At 55.5% G+C, this 19,553-nt stretch overlaps 1 protein-coding gene across 1 annotated transcript in view; it reads left to right on the forward strand.

The window, feature by feature from the left end:
• LOC139228420 (protein O-GlcNAcase) overlaps positions 1–19,553 on the forward strand; it is a 104,862-nt gene that overhangs the window by 83,340 nt on the left and 1,969 nt on the right. The window contains exons 13-16 of the mRNA XM_070859522.1: positions 5,887–5,991; positions 7,142–7,233; positions 11,800–11,992; positions 13,926–14,085. Coding sequence (XP_070715623.1) covers positions 5,887–5,991; positions 7,142–7,233; positions 11,800–11,992; positions 13,926–14,085 — 550 coding nt within the window. The remainder of the gene's footprint in view (positions 1–5,886; positions 5,992–7,141; positions 7,234–11,799; positions 11,993–13,925; positions 14,086–19,553) is intronic.

Here is a 19,553-nt window from a genome sequence, read left to right on the forward strand (position 1 = left end):
GTCGTTATTCTGGGTGCGGCGTACGGGTCGGGAGAGAGCCGGAACACGATCCCAAACGCAATTGGTGTCATTGCACGTCGGCACATCTCTCCCCAGTGGTACTTGGAAGCGCCGCCGCAAACAGGTACCCGCGGATCCCGCCTGGACTTTGCGACCGGGCTTTCACCGCGGACGGTCAAATCGCGCCGAAAACACGGTCGCAAACCTGCCGGAAATCCGGCCCGTAACATGTCTTTGACCAGGCTTTTGCTCATAAGAACATAAGAATTAGGAACAGGAGCCTGCTCCGCCATTCAACAAGATCATGGCTGATCTGGCCGTGGACTCAGCTCCACTTACCCGCCCGCTCCCCGTAACCCTTAATTCCTTTATTGGTTAAAAATCTATCTATCTGTGATTTGAATACATTCAATGAGCTAGCCTTCCTTCTCTGCTTCCTCGGGCAGAGAATTCCACAGATTCACAACCCTCTGGGAGAAGAAATTCCTTCTCAACTCGGTTTTAAATTGGCTCCCCCGTATTTTGAGGCTGTGCCCCCCAGTTCTCGTCTCCCCGATCAGTGGAAACAACCTCTCTGCCTCTATCTTGTCTATCCCTTTCATTATTTTAAATGTTTCTGTAAGATCACCCCTCATCCTTCTGAACTCCAACGAGTAAAGACCCAGTCTACACAATCTATCATCATAAGGTAACCCCCTCATCTCCAGGATCAGCCTTGTGAATCATCTCTGTAGCCCCCCCAAAGCTAATATATCCTTCCTTAAGTAAGGTGACCAAAACTGCACGCAGTACTCCAGGTGCAGCCTCACTAATACCCTGTACAGTTGCAGCAGGACCTCCCTGCCTTTGTACTCCATCCCTCTCGCAATGAAGGCCAACATTCCATTCGCCTTCCTGAGTACCTGCTGTACCTGCAAACTAACTTTTTGGGATTCATGCACAAGGACCCCCAGGTCCCTCTGCACCGCAGCATGTTGTAATTTCTCCCCATTCAAATAATATTCCCTTTTACTGTTTTTTTTTCCAAGGTGGACATTGTATTCCATCTGCCAAACCTTAGCCCATTCGCTTAACCTATCCAAATCTCTTTGCAGCCTCTCTGTGTCCTCTACACAACCCGCTTTCCCACTAATCTTTGTGTCATCTGCAAATTTTGTTACACTACACTCTGTCCCCTCTTCCAGGTCATCTATGTATATTGTAAACAGATGTGGTCCCAGCACCGATCCCTGTGGTATACCACTAACCACCGATTTCCAACCCGAAAAGGACTCATTTATCCTGACTCTCTGCTTTCTGTTAGCCAGCTAATTCTCTATCCATGCTAATACATTTCCTCTGACTCCGCGTACCTTTATCTTCTGCAGTAACCTTTTGTGTGGCACCTTATCGAATGCCTTTTGGAAATCTAAATACACCACATCCATCGGTACACCTCTATCCACCATGCTCGTTATATCCTCAAAGAATTCCAGTAAATTAGTTAAACATGATTTCCCCTTCATGAATCCAAGTTGCATCTGCTTGATTGCACTATTCCTATCTAGATGTCCCACTATTTCTTCCTTAATGATAGCTTCAAGCATTTTCCCCACTACAGATGTTAAACTAACCGGCCTATAGTTACCTGCCTTTTGTCTGCCCCCTTTTTTAAACAGAGGCGTTACATTAGCTGCTTTCCAATTCGCTGGTACCTCCCCAGAGTCCAGAGAATTTTGGTAGATTATAACGAATGCATCTGCTATAACTTCCGCCATCTCTTTTAATACCCTGGGATGCATTTCATCAGGACCAGGGCTCTTGTCTACCTTGAGTCCCATTAGCCTGTCCAGCACTGCCCCCCTAGTGATAGTGATTATCTCAAGGTCCTCCCTTCCCACATTCCTGTGACCAGCAATTTGTCCTAATATCTCCTTATGTGGCTCAGTGTCAAATTCTGTTTGATAATCGCTCCTGTGAAGCACCTTGGGATATTTTACTACATTAAAGGTGCTATATAAATGCAGGTTGTTATTGTTGTTTGAGCTGATTGGTTAGAGGCCATGTTTGGGTGGGGGTTGGGTGGGTGGGGGTTCTAGGCCATGTTTGGCTGGGGGTGGATGGGCGAGGGTCAGAGGTCATGTTTGGGTGGGTGCTCGTGGGTGGAGGTAGTGGCGGTTCTCATGGTGCTGCATTTCCCTTGTTTTTGGGGGAGGGTGACGTTAGTGATGTTGATTGAGGGATAAAAATTCATCAGGACACCGGGGAGAACTCCCCTGCTCTTCTTCAAAATAGTGGCCATGGGATCTTTTACATCCACCTGAGAGAGCAGACAGGGATTCAGTTTAACGTCTCATCCAAAAGACGGCACCTCCGACAGTGCAGCACTCCCTCAGCACTGCACTGGGAGTGTCATGCTGGATTTACGGGATCAAGTCCCTGGAGTGGGGCTCGAACCCATAACCTTCTGACTCAGAGGCGAGGGAGCTGCTCATGATTTGATATCTCTTCCGTCTCAAAACACGACGGTGTGGTGGAGCAGTCGGTCGATGTTTCAGGTGAATTGTTCCTTTTAACCCAGTGTTTGCTGTACATTATAAAGCAACAGACACAGAGACACGCAAGCCATACAGTGGTAGTTGGGAGTGAATCATCCCTTTTAAGAACATAAAAAATAGGAGCAGGAGAAGGCCATTCAGCCGCTCGAGCCTGCTCCGCCATTCAATACGATCATGGCCGACCTTCGACCTTAACTCCACTTTCCTGCCTGATTCCCCTAGTCCTTGATTCCCATTGAGTCCAAAAATCTATCGATCGCAGCATTGAATATACTCAACGACTGAACATTCACAGCCTCTTGGGGCAGAGAATTCCAGAGATTCACAACTGTCTGAGTGAAAAAATTCCTCCTCATCTCTGTCTTAAATGGCCGACCTCTTATCCTGAGAGTGTGGGCCTGAAATTCACCGGCCCTAAAGGGACGGCTACCGCGGGGTTTGGGTGGGTCGATCGGGAAAATCGATGGGCCGCCGCGGTCGGGTACTTTTCCCTCCCCGAGCCATATTCGGCTCGGGGAGAATTCGAGCGGTGTTCACTTCCGCTGGAAACGGCGCGGTGAAGCTGCTGTAAAGGAGGGTTTCCAGCGGTGAGCTCTGCAGTGTGCGGGGCCGCTGGAAAGCGACAACCACGGCGACATTCACCGAGGGAAAGGTCGGACTTTTCCCGGCAGTGCCCCGTGAGGTTTTCGATGCGTTGCTCGAACGCGACACCGCTGGGACCCTTTGGTAGGTGAATAGTTTTATTACTTATTAGTGTTTTTAATGTCATATCCCATCATGCGCAGTATTTAGCTTTTCATACAGTTTTATTCATTGTTTTAGCTTCATTAAACCAGAGTGCTGCTCAGAGGTTTGCACAGACCCCTGCACTTTTGTACAACTTTCAGGTCTGACTCTTTAGTGAAGGCCTGTGGGCTGCAGAGACCTGTTTGGCAGGGTTCGCCCTGAGGATGGGAGGAGTGTTGGGAGGGCAACTCCTGGTACACCTGCTCAGAAGCAGGGCAGCACGCAGGAGAAGGTGTAGCCGTCAGCACTGTACAGAGAGGCAGCGGGCAAGGGAGGCAGCAGCCATGATTCGCTCATTCTGTGACAGACCTGTACACCTGTCGTCTTCACCGGCCTGAGTCAGGATTGTGGTTGGATGCTTGGGGACAAGAGATATCCCCTGTCCACTTGGCTGCTCACTCCTCTGCGCAACCCCAGGACAGCGCCAGAGCATGCATACAATGACGCTCTTGTCCCACCAGGTGCATCATCGAGCAGTGCATAGGCATCCTTATACAGAGGTTCCGGTGCCTGGACCGCTCTGGTAGTACCTTGCAGTACTCTCCTCAACGGGTCTCCATAATCGTTGTAGTCTGCTGAATGCTGCACAACCTGGTCATCATGAGGGGACAGCCGCTGGAGGTCAAGCCAGCAGTACCACCTGAGGAGGAGACACTGGAGGAGGAGACGCAGGAGGAGGAGGAGGAGGAGGAGGTACAGGAGGAGGAGTCACAGGAGGAAGAGGAGGATCCCCGTCGCCCCAGAGCTCGGAGGCGTCGACCCATCGCCACCCTGGAAGGGCCGGGTGCAGACTGGCCAGTACCCTCCTGGGAGGGTGCGTCCTCACATATATGGAGGTGCCTGACACCTCCCCTACAATATCTCTCCATGCATTAGGTACTGGCGGTCTGCCAGGTCTCCCCACGTCAGGAAACAGTACCGTCCAACAGTGTCTCCTGCTCCATATCAGTGAACCTGTTGGCTATCCTTGCACCTCTTACACCAGCCATCCTTTCAAACTCCTTCCCCGCTCAGGGCCTTGCTGCAAATCCTGGCCTTTAGCAGCTGGCTCATTAGAAACCCTTGCCTGCATGCTGAATTTCTCAGTGGTGATAACGCTCAAATTAACACAGCCACAGCACTGAAAAATCCACTTTGGAAGGGTTCATTAGAGCTGGAACCCACTTGTTCACTTTTGGAGCTGAATATGGGGTGGCCCAGCCACGAAAACATTTCGGGGCTAAAGGTGAGGGGAGCACCAGCTTTCCGGTGGTACTGAATTTTGAGCCCTATGACCCCTCGTTCTGGACCCGATATGTATTGTATATAAGATCACCTTTTACTAGGCAGTTCATGAAATGAGGCGTGGGGGGAAAATGTATCATTGAATTCACCAATAGGTCCGTGTGTATCGGTTCAGGTTCAGGTCTTTTATTTTTATATATTCGTTCACGGGATGTGGGCGTTGCTGGCAAGGCCGGCATTTATTGCCCGTCCCAAATTGCCCCTTGAGAGGATGGTGGTGAGCCGCCTTCTTGAACCGCTGCAGTCCATGTGGTGATTCTTCTTTGAAGCGGTTTAGTACGACTGAGTGTCTTGCTAGGCCAGTTCAGAGGGCAGTTAAGAGTCAACCACATTGCTGTGGGTTTGGAGTCACATATAGGCCCAGATCGGATCAGGACGGCAGATTTCCTTCCCTAAAGGACATCAGTGAACTAGATGGGTTTTTACGACAATCCGGTAGTTTTATGGTCACCATTACTGACACTAGCTTTTTAATTCCAGATTTATTTAATTAACTGAATTTAAATTCCTCAGCTGCCATGGTGGGATTTGAACTCATGTCTCTGGATTGTTAGTCCAGGCCTCTGGGGCACAGGTGTGGGAACCCGTGGGGCGATGGTCGGTTATTCCCCACTGTTTCCGGATAGCTGTGGGGTTTGCTTCAGTGACCTCCGACTCTGAGTTCCCAAGGGGAGACGTTCTGATTGGAGGTTGGTTTCTGAATAATCGTCCCCGTGGTATTTAGCGTCTTTGGGGATTCCTGAGTGGCTCAGTGGGCAGCACTCCCGCCTTAAAGTCATAAGGTTGTGGGTTTAAGTCCCACTCCAGAAACGTGAGATCAAAAATCTAGTCTGACACTCGAGTGCAGTACTGAGGGAGTGCCGCACTGTCGGAGACATTAAACCGAGGCCCCGTCTGCTTCCGCAGATGGATGTTAAAAATCGCATGGTTCTATTCCAAATGAAGTTCTCCCCGGTGTCCTGTCCAATATTTATCCCTCAACCAGCATCACCCAAACAGATGATTCGCTTATTGTCACATTGCTGCTTATGGGAGCTTCCTGTGCGCAAATTGGCTGCTGCGTTTCCCACAATACAACAATGTAATTTTGGTGTAAAGCCCTTGTGGGACGTGCTGAGGCTGTGAAAGGCAAATCTGTGTTTCAGCTCTGATCACAGATCAGCCATGATCACATTGAATGGCGGAACAGGCCCGAGGGACTCAATGGCCTCCTCCTGTTCCAATGTTCTGAGTGTATTGCAATCTAATTTCTGCCGTTGTTTGCATCCTGTCGTTACAGATGATGCTGCCAGTCACCAGTAGCAACGACCTCTTTAACCAGCCTCCTCCACTCTTCCCCACAGTGAAGCCTTACACCGTTCGGCCATTCCTGCCGAAGGACAAGGTATACGCATCAACGTATAACGGGAGTTTGGGGACTGAGTCAGGCAGCAGCTTCTCACCTCCGAGAGTTGGCTTTCAATGCAGGCCCAGCTGATGATGAGATGATAGCTTCGTCTTCTCTGCTGACTGTATATGCTGGGACAGTGTAGAGGGAACTTTACTCTGTATCTAACCCATGCTGTACCTGCCCTGGGAGTGTTTGATGGGACAGTGTAGAGGGAACTTTACTCTGTATCTAACCCATGCTGTACCTGCCCTGGGAGTGTTTGATGGGACAGTGTAGAAGGAGCTTTACTCTGTATCTAACCCGTGCTGTACCTGCCCTGGGAGTGTTTGATGGGACAGTGTAGAGGGAGCTTTACTCTGTATCTAACCCATGTTGTCGCTGCCCTGGGAGTGTTTGATGGGACAGTGTAGAAGGAGCTTTACTCTGTATCTAACCCATAATGTAGCTGCCCTGGATGTGTTTGATAGGACAGTGTAGAAGGAGCTTTACTCTGTATCTAACCCGTGTTGTACCTGCCCTGCGAGTATTTGATGGGACAGTGTAGAGAGAGCTTTACTCTGTATCTAACCCATGCTGTACTTGTCCTGGGAGTGTTTGATGGGACAATGTAGAGAGAGCTTTACTCTGTATCTAACTCCATGCTCTACCTGCCTTGGGAGTGTGTGATGAGACAGCGTATAGGGAGCTTTACTCTGTATCTAACCCGTGCTGTACCTACCCTGGGAGTGTGTGATGGGACAGTGTAGAGGGAGCTTTACTCTGTATCTAACCCGTACTGTACCTGATGTGGAAGTGTTTGATGGGACAGTTCCTTCAGTTCTGGCCTCTTGCCTATTCTGGATTCTTTTGTCCCTCCATTGATGACTGTTCCTTCAGCTGCCGAGGTTCTAAGCTCTGGAACTCACCCCCTAAACCTATCCACCTCTCTCTCCTCCTTTCAGATGCTCCTTAAAACCTACCTCCTTGATCAAGTTTTTGGCCACCTGTCGTAATTTCTCCTTATGTGGCTCGGTGTCAAATTTTGTCTCATAACGTTGGTGTGAAGAGCACTTGGGATATTTTTTTTATGCTAAAGGCATGATCATAAATGCAAATTGTAAGGTGTAAAACTGCCTTTCCGTTGATGTCTGTCTTGTCGTTACAGAGGGCTCTGTACTCCATGTGCCGGGAGAGACACCTCTCCAAGTCTCAGGCAAAAGCACGAGCAATCCAGCACCCCGACCTGATTGGAGACCGGTAAGACACGGACCAGTAGACTCAGCACAATCCACCAATCCATCCTGATGGAACAGGATGTCTGCAGAAAGGCAACGGTTTAAAAAAAATACATAAAAGTGAACTATTCAGGGTTTGTTATGGTTGCGGTCACTTGTTTGGGAATTCACAATAACATATCAATGAAAGTTCATTTACGATTATTTATTCATGGATCGACATTCCAAATACTGTGGAATAGATGGAGATAGTGGGTCTGCTGATTAGAGTGAAGTGTGTGGATTGGAGCTCTTGAGAGAGTACAGGGTATTGATGAGACCACACTTGGAATACAGTGCACAGTTTTGTTCTTCTTATCAAAGGAGGGATCTACTTGCCTTAGAGGTGCAACAAAGGTTCACCGAGATTGATTCCTGAGATCAGAGGGTTGTCCTAAGAGGAGAGATTGAGAAGATTGGGCCTGTACTCTCTGGTGTTTAGAAGAATGAGAGGTGACCTTATTGAAACATATAAGATTCTGAGGGGGATTGACAGGGTAGATGCTGAGAGGATGTTTCCCCTGGCTGGAGTGTCTAAAACCAGCAGGCACAGTCTCTGGATAAGGGGTTGGCCATTTAAGACTGAGATGAGGAGGAATTTCTTCACTCAGAGGGTGGTGAACCTGTGGAATTCTCTGCCCCAGAGGGCTGTGGAGGCCAAGTCACTGAATATATTTAAGAGGGAGAGAGATAGATTTCTAGACACAAAACACATCAAGGGATATGGGGAGAAAGCGGGAATATGGTGTTGAGATAGAGGATCAGCCATGATCATATTGAATGGCGGTGCAGACTCGAAGGGCCGAATGGCCTACTACTGCTTCTATTTTCTATGAGGAGTAATTTCTTCACTCAGAGGGTGGTGAACCTTTGGAATTGTTTACCCCAAAGGTCTGTGGATGCTCGGTTGTTGAATATATGCAAGGATAGATTTTTGGAGTCTAGGGGAATCAAGAGATATGGGGGATCAGGCGGGAAAGTGGAGTTGAGGTAGAAGATCAGCCATGATCTTATTGAATGGCGGAGCAGGCTCGAGGGGCCGAATGGTTGACTCCTGCTCCTAATTCTTATGTTCTTGTGTTCTTATAGAGATGACCTGGTGACGTAATGAAATTTTTAGAGTGGAAATCCTGAGCTTCTCTAGTGTGAATAACAACAATAATAACAACTTGTATTTATATCATCATCAAAGGCAGTCCCTCGGAATTGAGGAAGACTTGCTTCCATTCCCAAAGTGAGTCCTCAGGTGGCTGAACAGTCCAATACGAGAGCCACAGACCCTGTCACAGGTGGAACAGACAGTCGTCGGGGGAAGGGGTGGGTGGGACTGATTTGCCGCACGCTCCATCCGCTGCCTGCACCTGACCTCTTCACACTCGCAGCGTTGAGACTCAAAGAGCTCCACACCCTCCCGGGTGCGCTTCCTCCACTTAGGGCGGTCTTTGGCCAGGGACTCCCAGGTGTCAGTGGGGATGTCGCACTTTACCAGGGAGGCTTTGAGGGTGTCCTTGTAACGTTTCCGCTGCCCACCTTTGGCTCGTTTGCCGTGAAGGAGCTCCGCATAAAGCAATTGCTTTGGGAATCTCGCGTCTGGCATGTGGACAATGTGACCTGCCCAACGGAGCTGGTCGAGTGTGGTCAGTGCTTCAATACTGGGGATGTTAGCCTGGGCGAGGACACTGACGTTGGTGCACCTGTCCTCCCAGGGGATTTGCAGGATCTTGCGGAGACATCGTTACTGATATATCTCTAGCGACTTGAGGTGTCTTCTGTACATGGTCCATGCCTCTGATCCATACAGGAGGGTGGGTATTACTACAGCCCTGTATTACCTTTAACATGGTGAAACGTCCCACGGTGCTTCACAGGAGTATTATGAGATAAAAATTTGACACTGAGCCGCATAAGTAGAAATTCGTGCAGGTGACCAAAAGCTTGGTCAAAGAGGTAGGTTTTAAGGATTGTCTTGAAGGAGGAAAGAGAGGTAGAGAGGTTTAGGGAGGGAGTTCCAGAGCTTGGGGCCTAGGCAACAGAAGGCACGGCCACCAATGGTTGAGTGATTCCAATCAGGGATGTTCAAGAGGGCAGAATTAAAGGAGCGCAGACATCTCAGGGGGTTGTGGGGCTGGAGGAGATTACAGAGATAGGGAGGGGCGAGGCCATGGAGGGATTTGAAAACAAGGGTGAGAATTTTAAAATTGAGGCGTTGCTTAACCGGAAGCCAATGTAGGTCAGCGAGCACAGGGGTGATGGGTGAGTGGGACTTGGTGCAAGTTAGGACACGGGCAGCCGAGTTTTGGATCAGCTCAAGTTTACGTCGGGTAGTATGTGGGAGGCTGGCCAGGAGTGCGTTGGAATAGTCAAGTCTAGAGGTAACAAAGGCATGGATGAGAGCTTCAGCAGCGGATGAGCTGAGGCAAGGGTGGGGACGAGCGATGTTACGGAGATGGAAATAGGCGGTCTTAGTTATGCTGTGGATATGTGGTCGTAAGCTCATTTCGGGGTCAATCGTGAAGCCAAGGTTGCGAGCTGTCTGGTTCAGCCTTAGACAGAAGCAACATAGAAACATAGAAAATAGGAGCAGTAGTTGGCCATTCGGCTCTTCCAGCGTGCACCACCATTCTATATGATCATGGCTGATCCTCTATCTCAACACCATATTCCCGCTTTTTCCCCATACCCCTTGATGCCTTTTGTGTCTAGAAATCTATCTATCTCCCTCTTAAATATATTCAGTGTCTTGGCCTCCACAGCCTTCTGTGGTAGAGAATTCCACAGGTTCACCACTCTCTGAGTGACAAAATTTCTCCTCATCTCGGTCCTAAATTTCCGTATAGGAATAATAATAATCGAGACATTGGCCCCAAGTTTCGACATGATTTGCTCCTGATTTTTAGGAGCAACTGGTGTAGAGTCTTAGAAATCGGAATTCTCGCCATTTAGTTTGCTCCAGTTCTAGTCAGTTAGAACAGTTTCACTTTGGAACAGAATTTTTTTTCAAAAGGGGGCGTGTCTGGCCACTTACGCCTGTTTTCAAAGTTTCGTCAGTGAAAACTTACTCCAAACTAACTTAGAATGGAGTAAGTGAAGATTTTTGTACGCTCGAAAAAACCTTGTCTACACGTTAGAAAATCAGGCTTAGGTTACAAATCAGGCATAGGGAATGGGGGTGGGGGGGTTTAAAGGGAAGTTTACAAACATTAAACACTTCAGTTTTACAAATAAAGAGCCATCATCAATAATAAATGATAAAAACATCAATAAATCAATCAATAAATCAATCAAAAAAAATTAATAAGAAATAATTTTTTAAAAAATCAATAAATAAAACATTTTCTACTTACCGACTGCAGCACCGGGAGCCCTCCAACAGCGTGCTGGGATGGCCCCTCAGTGTGTCTCTGTCAGTGTCTCTATCTCTCTGTCTGTCTGTCTGTGTGTCTCTCATTCTCTGTCTGTCAGTGTCTGTGTTTCTGACAGCGAGGGGAGGGGGAGGAGGGGGGTAGAGGGAGGGGGGGGAGCAGAGGGAGGGAAGGGGGAGGGAAGGGGAGAAGGGGGAGAAGGGGGAGGGGGAGGGGGAGGGGGAGGAGAAGGGGAGGAGGGAGGAGGAGAAGGGGGGAGGGGGAGGGGGGAAGGAGATGGGGGGTAGAAAGGAGATGGGGGGGAGAAAGGAGATGGGGGGAGAAAGGAGGAGGGGGGGAAAGGAGGAGGCAGGGGGGAAAGGAGGAGGGGGGGAGGCCCGGTCGGGCCCAAGACTTCAGGCAGGGCCCGTCCCCAGCACCAGATTTACAGGTAGGTGGCATTGGGTCGGGTCGGGGGGAGCGCGGGTCGGTGGGGGGGTGGTGGGAGGGAGGTCGGTTTGGTTCAGGTCGGGGGGAGGGAGGGAGAGGGAGGTCAGGTCGGGGGGAGGGAGGTCAGGTCGGGTCCAGTCGGGGGGCGGGGGGGAAGTGGGAGTTGGGTCGGGTCCAGTCCGGGGAGTCGGGTCGGGTCGGGTCCGGTCTAGGGGCGGGGGGGGGGGGGGGGAGTGAAGCGGGAGTCGAGTCGGGTCGGGAGGAAGCAGGAGCTGGCCGTGGGAGGAGCCTTATTCACGCAGCCCCAGTGAGGCCATTCGGCCAGGGCTAGGGGCTGCGTGCTTCAGCCCCTCCCACACAGTTTTGGGCGCCTGAAGCTACTGCACATGCGCGCCCACTGTAGCGCGCATGTGCAGAGGTCCCGGCACTGTTTTCAGCGCAGGGACCTGGCTCCGCCCCCTACAGCTCCCGCTGCACTGCGCCGAGCTGCAAACGACCTGCAGGGAGCTGGAGAATCTGAAAGTTTTTTTTAGGCGCACTTTGTGGCGCGAAAAACGGGCGTCCAGGTCGGGACTGTGCCGTTCTAGGCGCGGCTCGAAACTTGGGCCCATAATCTCCACATAACCGACGTCCCTCCTCCCGGGGATTCTCTGAGCTCGCTAAGTATTGCAGGAGCTGGGGAGGCCATGCTGAGAAGCTTGAAAGGATGATATTGTTTGGACATGTTGACCACATGATGCCTTGTTGCCCATCTGTAGATTCCTGGGCCATTTCCTGACTTTCTGCCCCGACTATTGCTTCGTGCTGGAGGATGAGGAGCGGCTATGCGCCTGCGTATGTGGAGCCTTGGAGGCCAGGTCGTTCCTGAAGGCATGTGAGGGAGCCTGGTTTCCTGCCATGCAGGAGAAGTACTCCAAACCCACGGCACTCAATAACCTTACTCCCACCCAGGTGAGACGTCGGGAATTGCTGGCAGAGCAGGTAGACGGGCAGGGTGGGGTGGGGCAAAACGGACAATCATCGGCCATCATTGAGGGGGGGCCAGTGATTGGTTAGGTAGCATATATCCCACTGAAAGAAAGACTTGCATTTATATAGCATCTTTTACAACCTCCCAAAGCCCTTAAACAGCCAATGAAGTACTTTTTGAGGAGTGTCGTCACTGTTGTAATGTAGGATATACTTACTTTGGAGGCAGTTCAGAGAAGGTTCACTAGGATGATTCCAGAGATGAGGGGGTTGACTTATGAGGAAAGGTTGAGTAGGTTGGGCCGCTACAGATTGGAATTCAGAAGAATGAGAGGTGATCTTATCAAAACGTATAAGATTATGAGGGGGCTTGACAAGCTGGATGCAGAGAGGATGTTTCCACTGATGGGGGAGACTAGAACTAGGGGGCATGGTCTTAGAATAAGGGACCGCCCATTTAAAACTGAGATGAGGAGGAATTTCTTCTCTCAGAGGGTTGTAAATCTGTAGAATTCTCTGCCTCAGAGAGTTGTGGAAGATGGGACATTGAATAAATTTAAGACAGAAATAGACAGTTTCTTAAACGATAAGGGGTTATGGGGAGTGGGCGGGGAAGTGGAGCTGAGTCCATGATCGGATCAGCCATAATCTTATTGAAAGGCGGAGCAGGCTCGAGGGGCCGTATGGCCTACTCCTGTTCCTATTTCTTATGATCTTATGAAACGCGGCAGCAAGCTCCCACAAAGAGCAACGTGATAATGACCAGATAATCTATTTTAATGATGTTGGTTGAGGGACAAATATGGCCAGGACACCAGTGATAACTCCCCTGCTCTTCTTCGAAATAGTGCCATGGGATATTTTGCGTCCACCTGCGTGGGTTTAAGATCTCATCCGAGAGACGGCACATCTCACAGAGCAGCACTCCCTCAGCACTGCACTGGGATGTCAGCCTCAATTATGGGTTCGAATCCCTGGAGTGGGATTTGAACCCAGAACTTTCTGACTCAGAGTGTTACCCACTGAACAAAAGCTCAGAATTGGAGGCGTGCAGAGTTCTTGGGTGGGGGCGGGGGGGGTTGTAGGGCTTGAGAAGGTTACAGAGATAGGGAGGGGGCGAGGGCCATGGAGGGTTTTAAACATGAGGATGAGAATTTTAAGAATGAGGCGTTGCCGGATCGGAAGCCAATGTAGGTCAGCGAGTGCAGGGGGTGATGGGTGATTTGCAGGATCTTGCGGCGACATCGTTGGTGGCCAACATCCCCAGCATCGAAGCACTGACCACACTCGACCAGCTCCGTTAGGCGGGCTACATCGTCTGCATACCTGACACGAGACTCCCAAAGCAAGCGCTCTACTCGGAATTCCTATACGGCAAGCGAGCCCCAGGTGGGCAGAGGAAACATTTCAAGGACACCCTCAAAGCCTCCAAGATAAAGTGCAACAGCCCCACCGACACCTGGGAGTCCCTGGCCAAAGACCGCCCTAAGTGGAGGAAGAGCATCTGGGAGGGCGCTGAGCACCTCGAGTCTCGTCGCCGAGAGTGTGCAGAAATCAAGCGCAGGCAGCGGAAGGAGCGTGCGGCAAACCAGACTCCCCACCCACCCTTTCCTCCAACCACTGTCTGTCCCACCCGTGACAGAGACTGTAATTCCTGTATTGTCACCTGAGAATTCACTTTTAGAGGGACTGCCTATGATGATGATGATGGGTGAACGGGACTCGGTGCGAGTTTGGACGTGGGGCAGTCGAGTTTTGGATGTGTAGAGTTAGATATTAGCTTCTGCCAGAACGTGCAGGATTATTATATTGGGCAATGTACAACCCTTGGACAGAAGCTCTCAGATGCTGACGGGTGAGTCAGTGAAGACAGCTGGATCCACTTGCTGACGATTTCTCTGGCTTTATTTTCCAGGAGCTGATGATGTTTTTCCACAGCAAGAAGCCAAGCTTCCCGGAATCCTTACTTTACCACTTTCCTTCGCTTATCCAATTGGACGTTCTGCCGCAGATGCTGGACCCCAGCGAGGCCCGGAATCTGGTTATCTGCCTGATGTCTGCACTGAAAGCCAATGGTAGGGTGTTCCGAATGGATACACGAACATTTAGGTAAAGGCCATTAGGGCCCACCAGCCTGTTCCCTCACAATTGATCAAACCAAATCTACACCCCCATCTCCCCATATCCATGCAAACCGTACACCAGTATCCCCCAGACCCTGGTCCTCCCATCCCCCCGACCCTTCTCCCCCATCCCCCCGACCCTTCTCCCCCCATACCTCCGACCCTGTTCCCCCGACCCTTCTCCCCCCATCCCCCGACCCTTCTCCCCCATCCCCCGACCCTTCTCCCCCATCCCCCGACCCCTCTCCCCTCATCCCCCGACGCTTCTTCCCCCATCCCCCCGAACCTTCTCCCCCATCCCCCGACCCTTCTCCCCCATCCCCCGACCCTTCTACCCCATCCCCCGACCCTTCTCCCCCCCATCCCGCGACCCTTCTCCCCCCATCCCCCGACCCTTCTCCCCCCCATCCCCCGACCCTTCTCCCCCCATCCCCCGACCCTGCTCCCCCATCCCCCGACCCTTTTCCCCCCATCGCCCGACCCCTGCCCCTCCATCCCCCGACGCTTCTTCCCACATCCCCCCGAACCTTCTCCCCCATCCCCCGACCCTTCTCCCCCATCCCCGACCCTTCTCCCCCCATCCCCCAACCCTTCTCCCCCATCCCCCGACCCCTCTCCCCTCATCCCCCGACGCTTCTTCCCCCATCCCCCCGAACCTTCTCCCCCATTCCCCGACCCTGCTCCCTCATCCCCCGACCCTTCTCCCCCCATCCCCCGACCCTGGTACCCCTATCCCCCCGACCCTTCTCACCCCATCCCCCTGACCCTTCTCCCCCCATCCCCCGACCCTTCTCCCCCCATCCCCCGACCCTGGTACCCCTATCCCCCCGACTCTTCTCCCCCATCCCTGACCCTTCTCCCCCCATCCCCCGACCCTTCTCCCCCCATCCCCCGACCCTTCTCACCCCATCCCCCTGACCCTTCTCCCCCCATCCCCCGACCCTTCTCCCCCCATCCCACGACCCTTCTCCCCCCCAATCCCCCGACCCTGGTACCCCTATCCCCCCGACCCTTCTCCCCCACCCCTGACCCTTCTCCCCCATCCCCCGACCCTGCTCCCCATCATCCCCTGACCCTGGTACCCCCACCCCCCGACCCTGATACCCCTATTCCCCTGATCCATCTCCCCCCATCCCCCGACCCTTCTCCCCCCATCCCCCGACCCTTCTCCCCCCATCCCCCGATCCTTCTCCCCATCCCCCGACCCTTCTCCCCCCATCCCCGACCCTTCTCCCCCATCCCCCGACCCTTCTCCCCCCCATCCCTTGACCCTACTGCCCCCATCCCCCGACCCTGCTCCCCCATCCCCGACCCTTCTCCCCCCATCCCCCGACCCCTGCCCCTCCATCTCCCGACCCTTCTCCCCCCATCCCCCGGCCCTTCTCCCCCCATCCCCCGACCCTGCTTCCCCATCCCACGACCCTTCTACCCCCCAATCCCCCGACCCTGGTACCCCTATCCCCCCGACCCTTCTCCCCCCATCCCCTGACCCTTCTCCCCCCATCCCCCGACCCTGCTCCCCCATCCCACGACCCTTCTCCCCCCCAATCCCCCGACCCTGGTACCCCTATCCCCCCGACCCTTCTCCCCCATCCCTGACCCTTCTCCCCCCATCCCCCGACCCTGGTACCCCTATCCCCCCGACCCTTCTCCCCCCATCCCCTGACCCTTCTCCCCCCATCCCCCGACCCTGGTACCCCTATCCCCCCGACCCTTCTCCCCCCATCCCCTGACCCTTCTCCCCCCATCCTCCAACCCTGGTACCCCTATCCCCCCGACCCTTCTCCCCCATCCCTGACCCTTCTCCCCCCATCCCCCGATCCTGCTCCCCATCATCCCCTGACCCTGGTACCCCCATCCCCCCGACCCTGATACCCCTATTCCCCCGATCCTTCTCCCCCATCCCCCGACCCTGGTACCCCTATCCCCCGACCCTTCTCCCCCCATCCCCCGACCCTTCTTCCCCCATCCCCCCAACCCTTCTCCCCATCCCCCGACCCTTCTCCCCCCATCCCCCGACCCGTCTTCCCCCATCCCCCGACCCTTCTCCCCATCCCCCGACCCTTCTCCCCCCCATCCCCTGACCCTTCTCCCCCCATCCCCAGACCTTGCTCCCCCATCCCCCGACCCTTCTCCCCCCATCGCCCGACCCCTGCCCCTCCATCTCCCGACCCTTCTCCCCCCATCCCCCGGCTCTTCTCCCCCCATCCCCCGACCCTGGTACCTCTATCCCCCCGACCCTTCTCCCCCCATCCCCCGACCCTTCTCCCCCCATCCCCTGACCCTGGTACCCCTATCACCCCGACCCTTCTCCCCCATCCCTGACCCTTCTCCCCCCATCCCGCGACCCTGCTCCACATCATCCCCTGACCCTGGTACCCCCATCCCCCCGACCCTGATACCCCTATTCCCCCGATCCTTCTCCCCCCATCCCCCGACCCTGGTACCCCTATCCCCCGACCCTTCTCCCCCCATCCCCCGAACCTTCTCCCCCCATCCCCCGATCCTTCTCCCCATCCCCCGACCCTTCTCCCCTCATCCCCCGACCCTTCTTCCCCCATCCCCCCGACCCTTCTCCCCCATCCCCCGACCCTTCTCCCCCCCATCCCCTGACCCTTCTCCCCCCATCCCCCGACCCTACTCCCCCATCCCACGACCCTTCTCCCCCCATCCCCCGACCCTAGTACCCCTATCCCCCTGACCCTTCTCCCTCCATCCACCTGACCCTTCTCCCCCATCCCCCGACCCTGCTCCCCCCATCCCCCTGACCCTTCACCCCCCATCATCCGACCCTTCTCCCCCCATCCCCCGACCCTTCTCCCCCCATCCCCCGACCCTTCTCCCCCCATCCCCCTGACCCTTCACCCCCCATCATCCGACCCTTCTCCCCCCATCCCCCGACCCTTCTCCCCCCATCCCCCGACCCTTCTCCCCCCATCCCCCGGCCCTTCTCCCCCCATCCCCCGACCCTGCTCCCCCATCCCACGACCCTTCTCCCCCCCATCCCCCGACCCTGGTACCCCTATCCCCCCGACCCTTCTCCCTCCATCCCCCTGACCCTTCTCCCCCCATCCCCCGACCCTGCTCCCCCATCCCCCGACCCTTCTCCCCCCATCCCCCGACACTGGTACCCCTATCCCCCCGACCCTTCTCCCCCATCCCTGACCCTTCTCCCCCCATCCCCCGACCCTGCTCCCCATCATCTCCTGACCCTGGTACCCCCATCCCCCCGACCCTGATACCCCTATTTCCCCGATTCTCCTCCCCCCATTCCCCGACCCTGGTACCCCTATCCCCCGACCCTTCTCCCCCCATCCCCCGACCCTTCTTCCCCCATCCCCCGACCCTTCTCCCCATCCCCCGACCCTTCTCCCCCCATCCCCCGACCCTTCTTGCCCCATCCCCCCGACCCTTCTCCCCATCCCCCGACCCTTCTCCCCCCCATCCCCTGACCCTTCTCCCCCCATCCCCTGACCCTGCTCCCCCATCCCCCGACCCTTCTCCCCCCATCGCCCGACCCCTGCCCCTCCATCTCCCGTCCTTTCTCCCCCCATCCCCCGGCTCTTCTCCCCCCATCCCCCGACCCTGGTACCTCTATCCCCCCGACCATTCTCCCCCCATCCCCTGACCCTTCTCCCCCCATCCCCCGACACTGGTACCCCTATCCCCCCGACCCTTCTCCCCCATCCCTGACCCTTCCACCCCCATCCCCCGACCCTGCTCCCCATCATCCCCTGACCCTGGTACCCCCATCCCCCCGACCCTGATACCCCTATTCCCCCGATCCTTCTCCCCCCATCCCCCGACCCTGGTACCCCTATCCCCCGACCCTTCTCCCCCATCCCCCGACCCTTCTTCCCCCATCCCCCGATCCTTCTCCCCATCCCCCGACCCTTCTCCCCTCATCCCCCGAACCTTCTCCCCCCATCCCCCGATCCTTCTCCCCATCCCCCGACCCTTCTCCCCTCATCCCCTGACCCTTCTTCCCCCATCCCCCCGACCCTTCTCCCCCATCCCACGACCCTTCTCCCCCCTATCCCCTGACCCTTCTCCCCCCATCCCCCGACCCTACTCCCCCATCCCACGACCCTTCTCCCCCCATCCCCCGACCCTGGTACCCCCATCCCCCCGACCCTTCTCCCCCCATCCCCCGACCCTTCTTCCCCCACCCCCCGACCCTTCTCCCCATCCCCCGACCCTTCTCCCCCCATCCCCTGACCCTTCTCCCCCCATCCCCTGACCCTGCTCCCCCATCCCCCGACCCTTCTCCCCCCATCCCCCGGCTCTTCTCCCCCCATCCCCCGACCCTGGTACCTCTATCCCCCCGACCCTTCTCCCCCCATCCCCCGGCCCTTCTCCCCCCATCCCCCGACCCTGGTACCCCTATCCCCCCGACCCTTCTCCCCCATCCCTGACCCTTCTCCCCCCATCCCCCGACCCTGCTCCCCATCATCCCCTGACCCTGGTACCCCCATCCCCCCGACCCTGATACCCCTATTCCCCCGTTCCTTCTCCCCCCATCCCCCGGCCCTGGTACCCCTATCCCCCGACCCTTCTCCCCCATCCCCCGAACCTTCTCCCCCCATCCCCCGATCCTTCTCCCCATCCCCCGACCCTTCTCCCCTTATCCCCCGACCCTTCTTCCCCCATCCCCCCGACCCTTCTACCCCATCCCACGACCCTTCTCCCTCCCATCCCCTGACCCTTCTCCCCCCATCCCCCGACCCTACTCCCCCATCCCACGACCCTTCTCCCCCCATCCCCCGACCCTGGTACCCCCATCCCCCCGACCCTTCTCCCCCCATCCCCCTGACCCTTCTCCCCCATCCCCCGACCCTGCTCCCCCATCCCCGGACCCTTCTCCCCCATCCCCTGACCCTGGTACCCCTATCCCCCCGACCCTTCTCCCCCCATCCTCCTGACCCTTCTCCCCCCATCCCCCGACCCTTCTCCCCCCATCCCCCGACCCTGGTACCCCTATCCCCCCGACCCTTCTCCCCCATCCCTGACCCTTCTCCCCCCATCCCCCGACCCTGCTCCCCATCATTCCCTGACCCTGGTACCCCCATCCCCCCGACCCTGATACCCCTATTCCCCCGATCCTTCTCCCCCCATCCCCCGACCCTGGTACCCCCATCCCCCGACCCTTCTCCCCCCATCCCCCGACCCTTCTCCCCCCATCCCCCGATCCTTCTCCCCATCCCCGACCCTTCTCCCCCCATCCCCCGACCCTTCTTCCCCCATCCCCCGACCCTTCTCCCCATCCCCCGACCCTTCTCCCCCCATCCCCTGACCCTTCTCCCCCCATCCCCCGACCCTGCTCCCCCATCCCCCGACCCTTCTCCCCCATCCCCCGACCCCTGCCCCTCCATTTCCCGACCCTTCTCCCCCCATCCCCCGGCCCAGCTCCCCCCATCCCC

This window comes from Pristiophorus japonicus, chromosome 2 (assembly GCF_044704955.1).
Source record: "Pristiophorus japonicus isolate sPriJap1 chromosome 2, sPriJap1.hap1, whole genome shotgun sequence".
NCBI classification, from domain to species: domain Eukaryota; kingdom Metazoa; phylum Chordata; class Chondrichthyes; family Pristiophoridae; genus Pristiophorus; species Pristiophorus japonicus.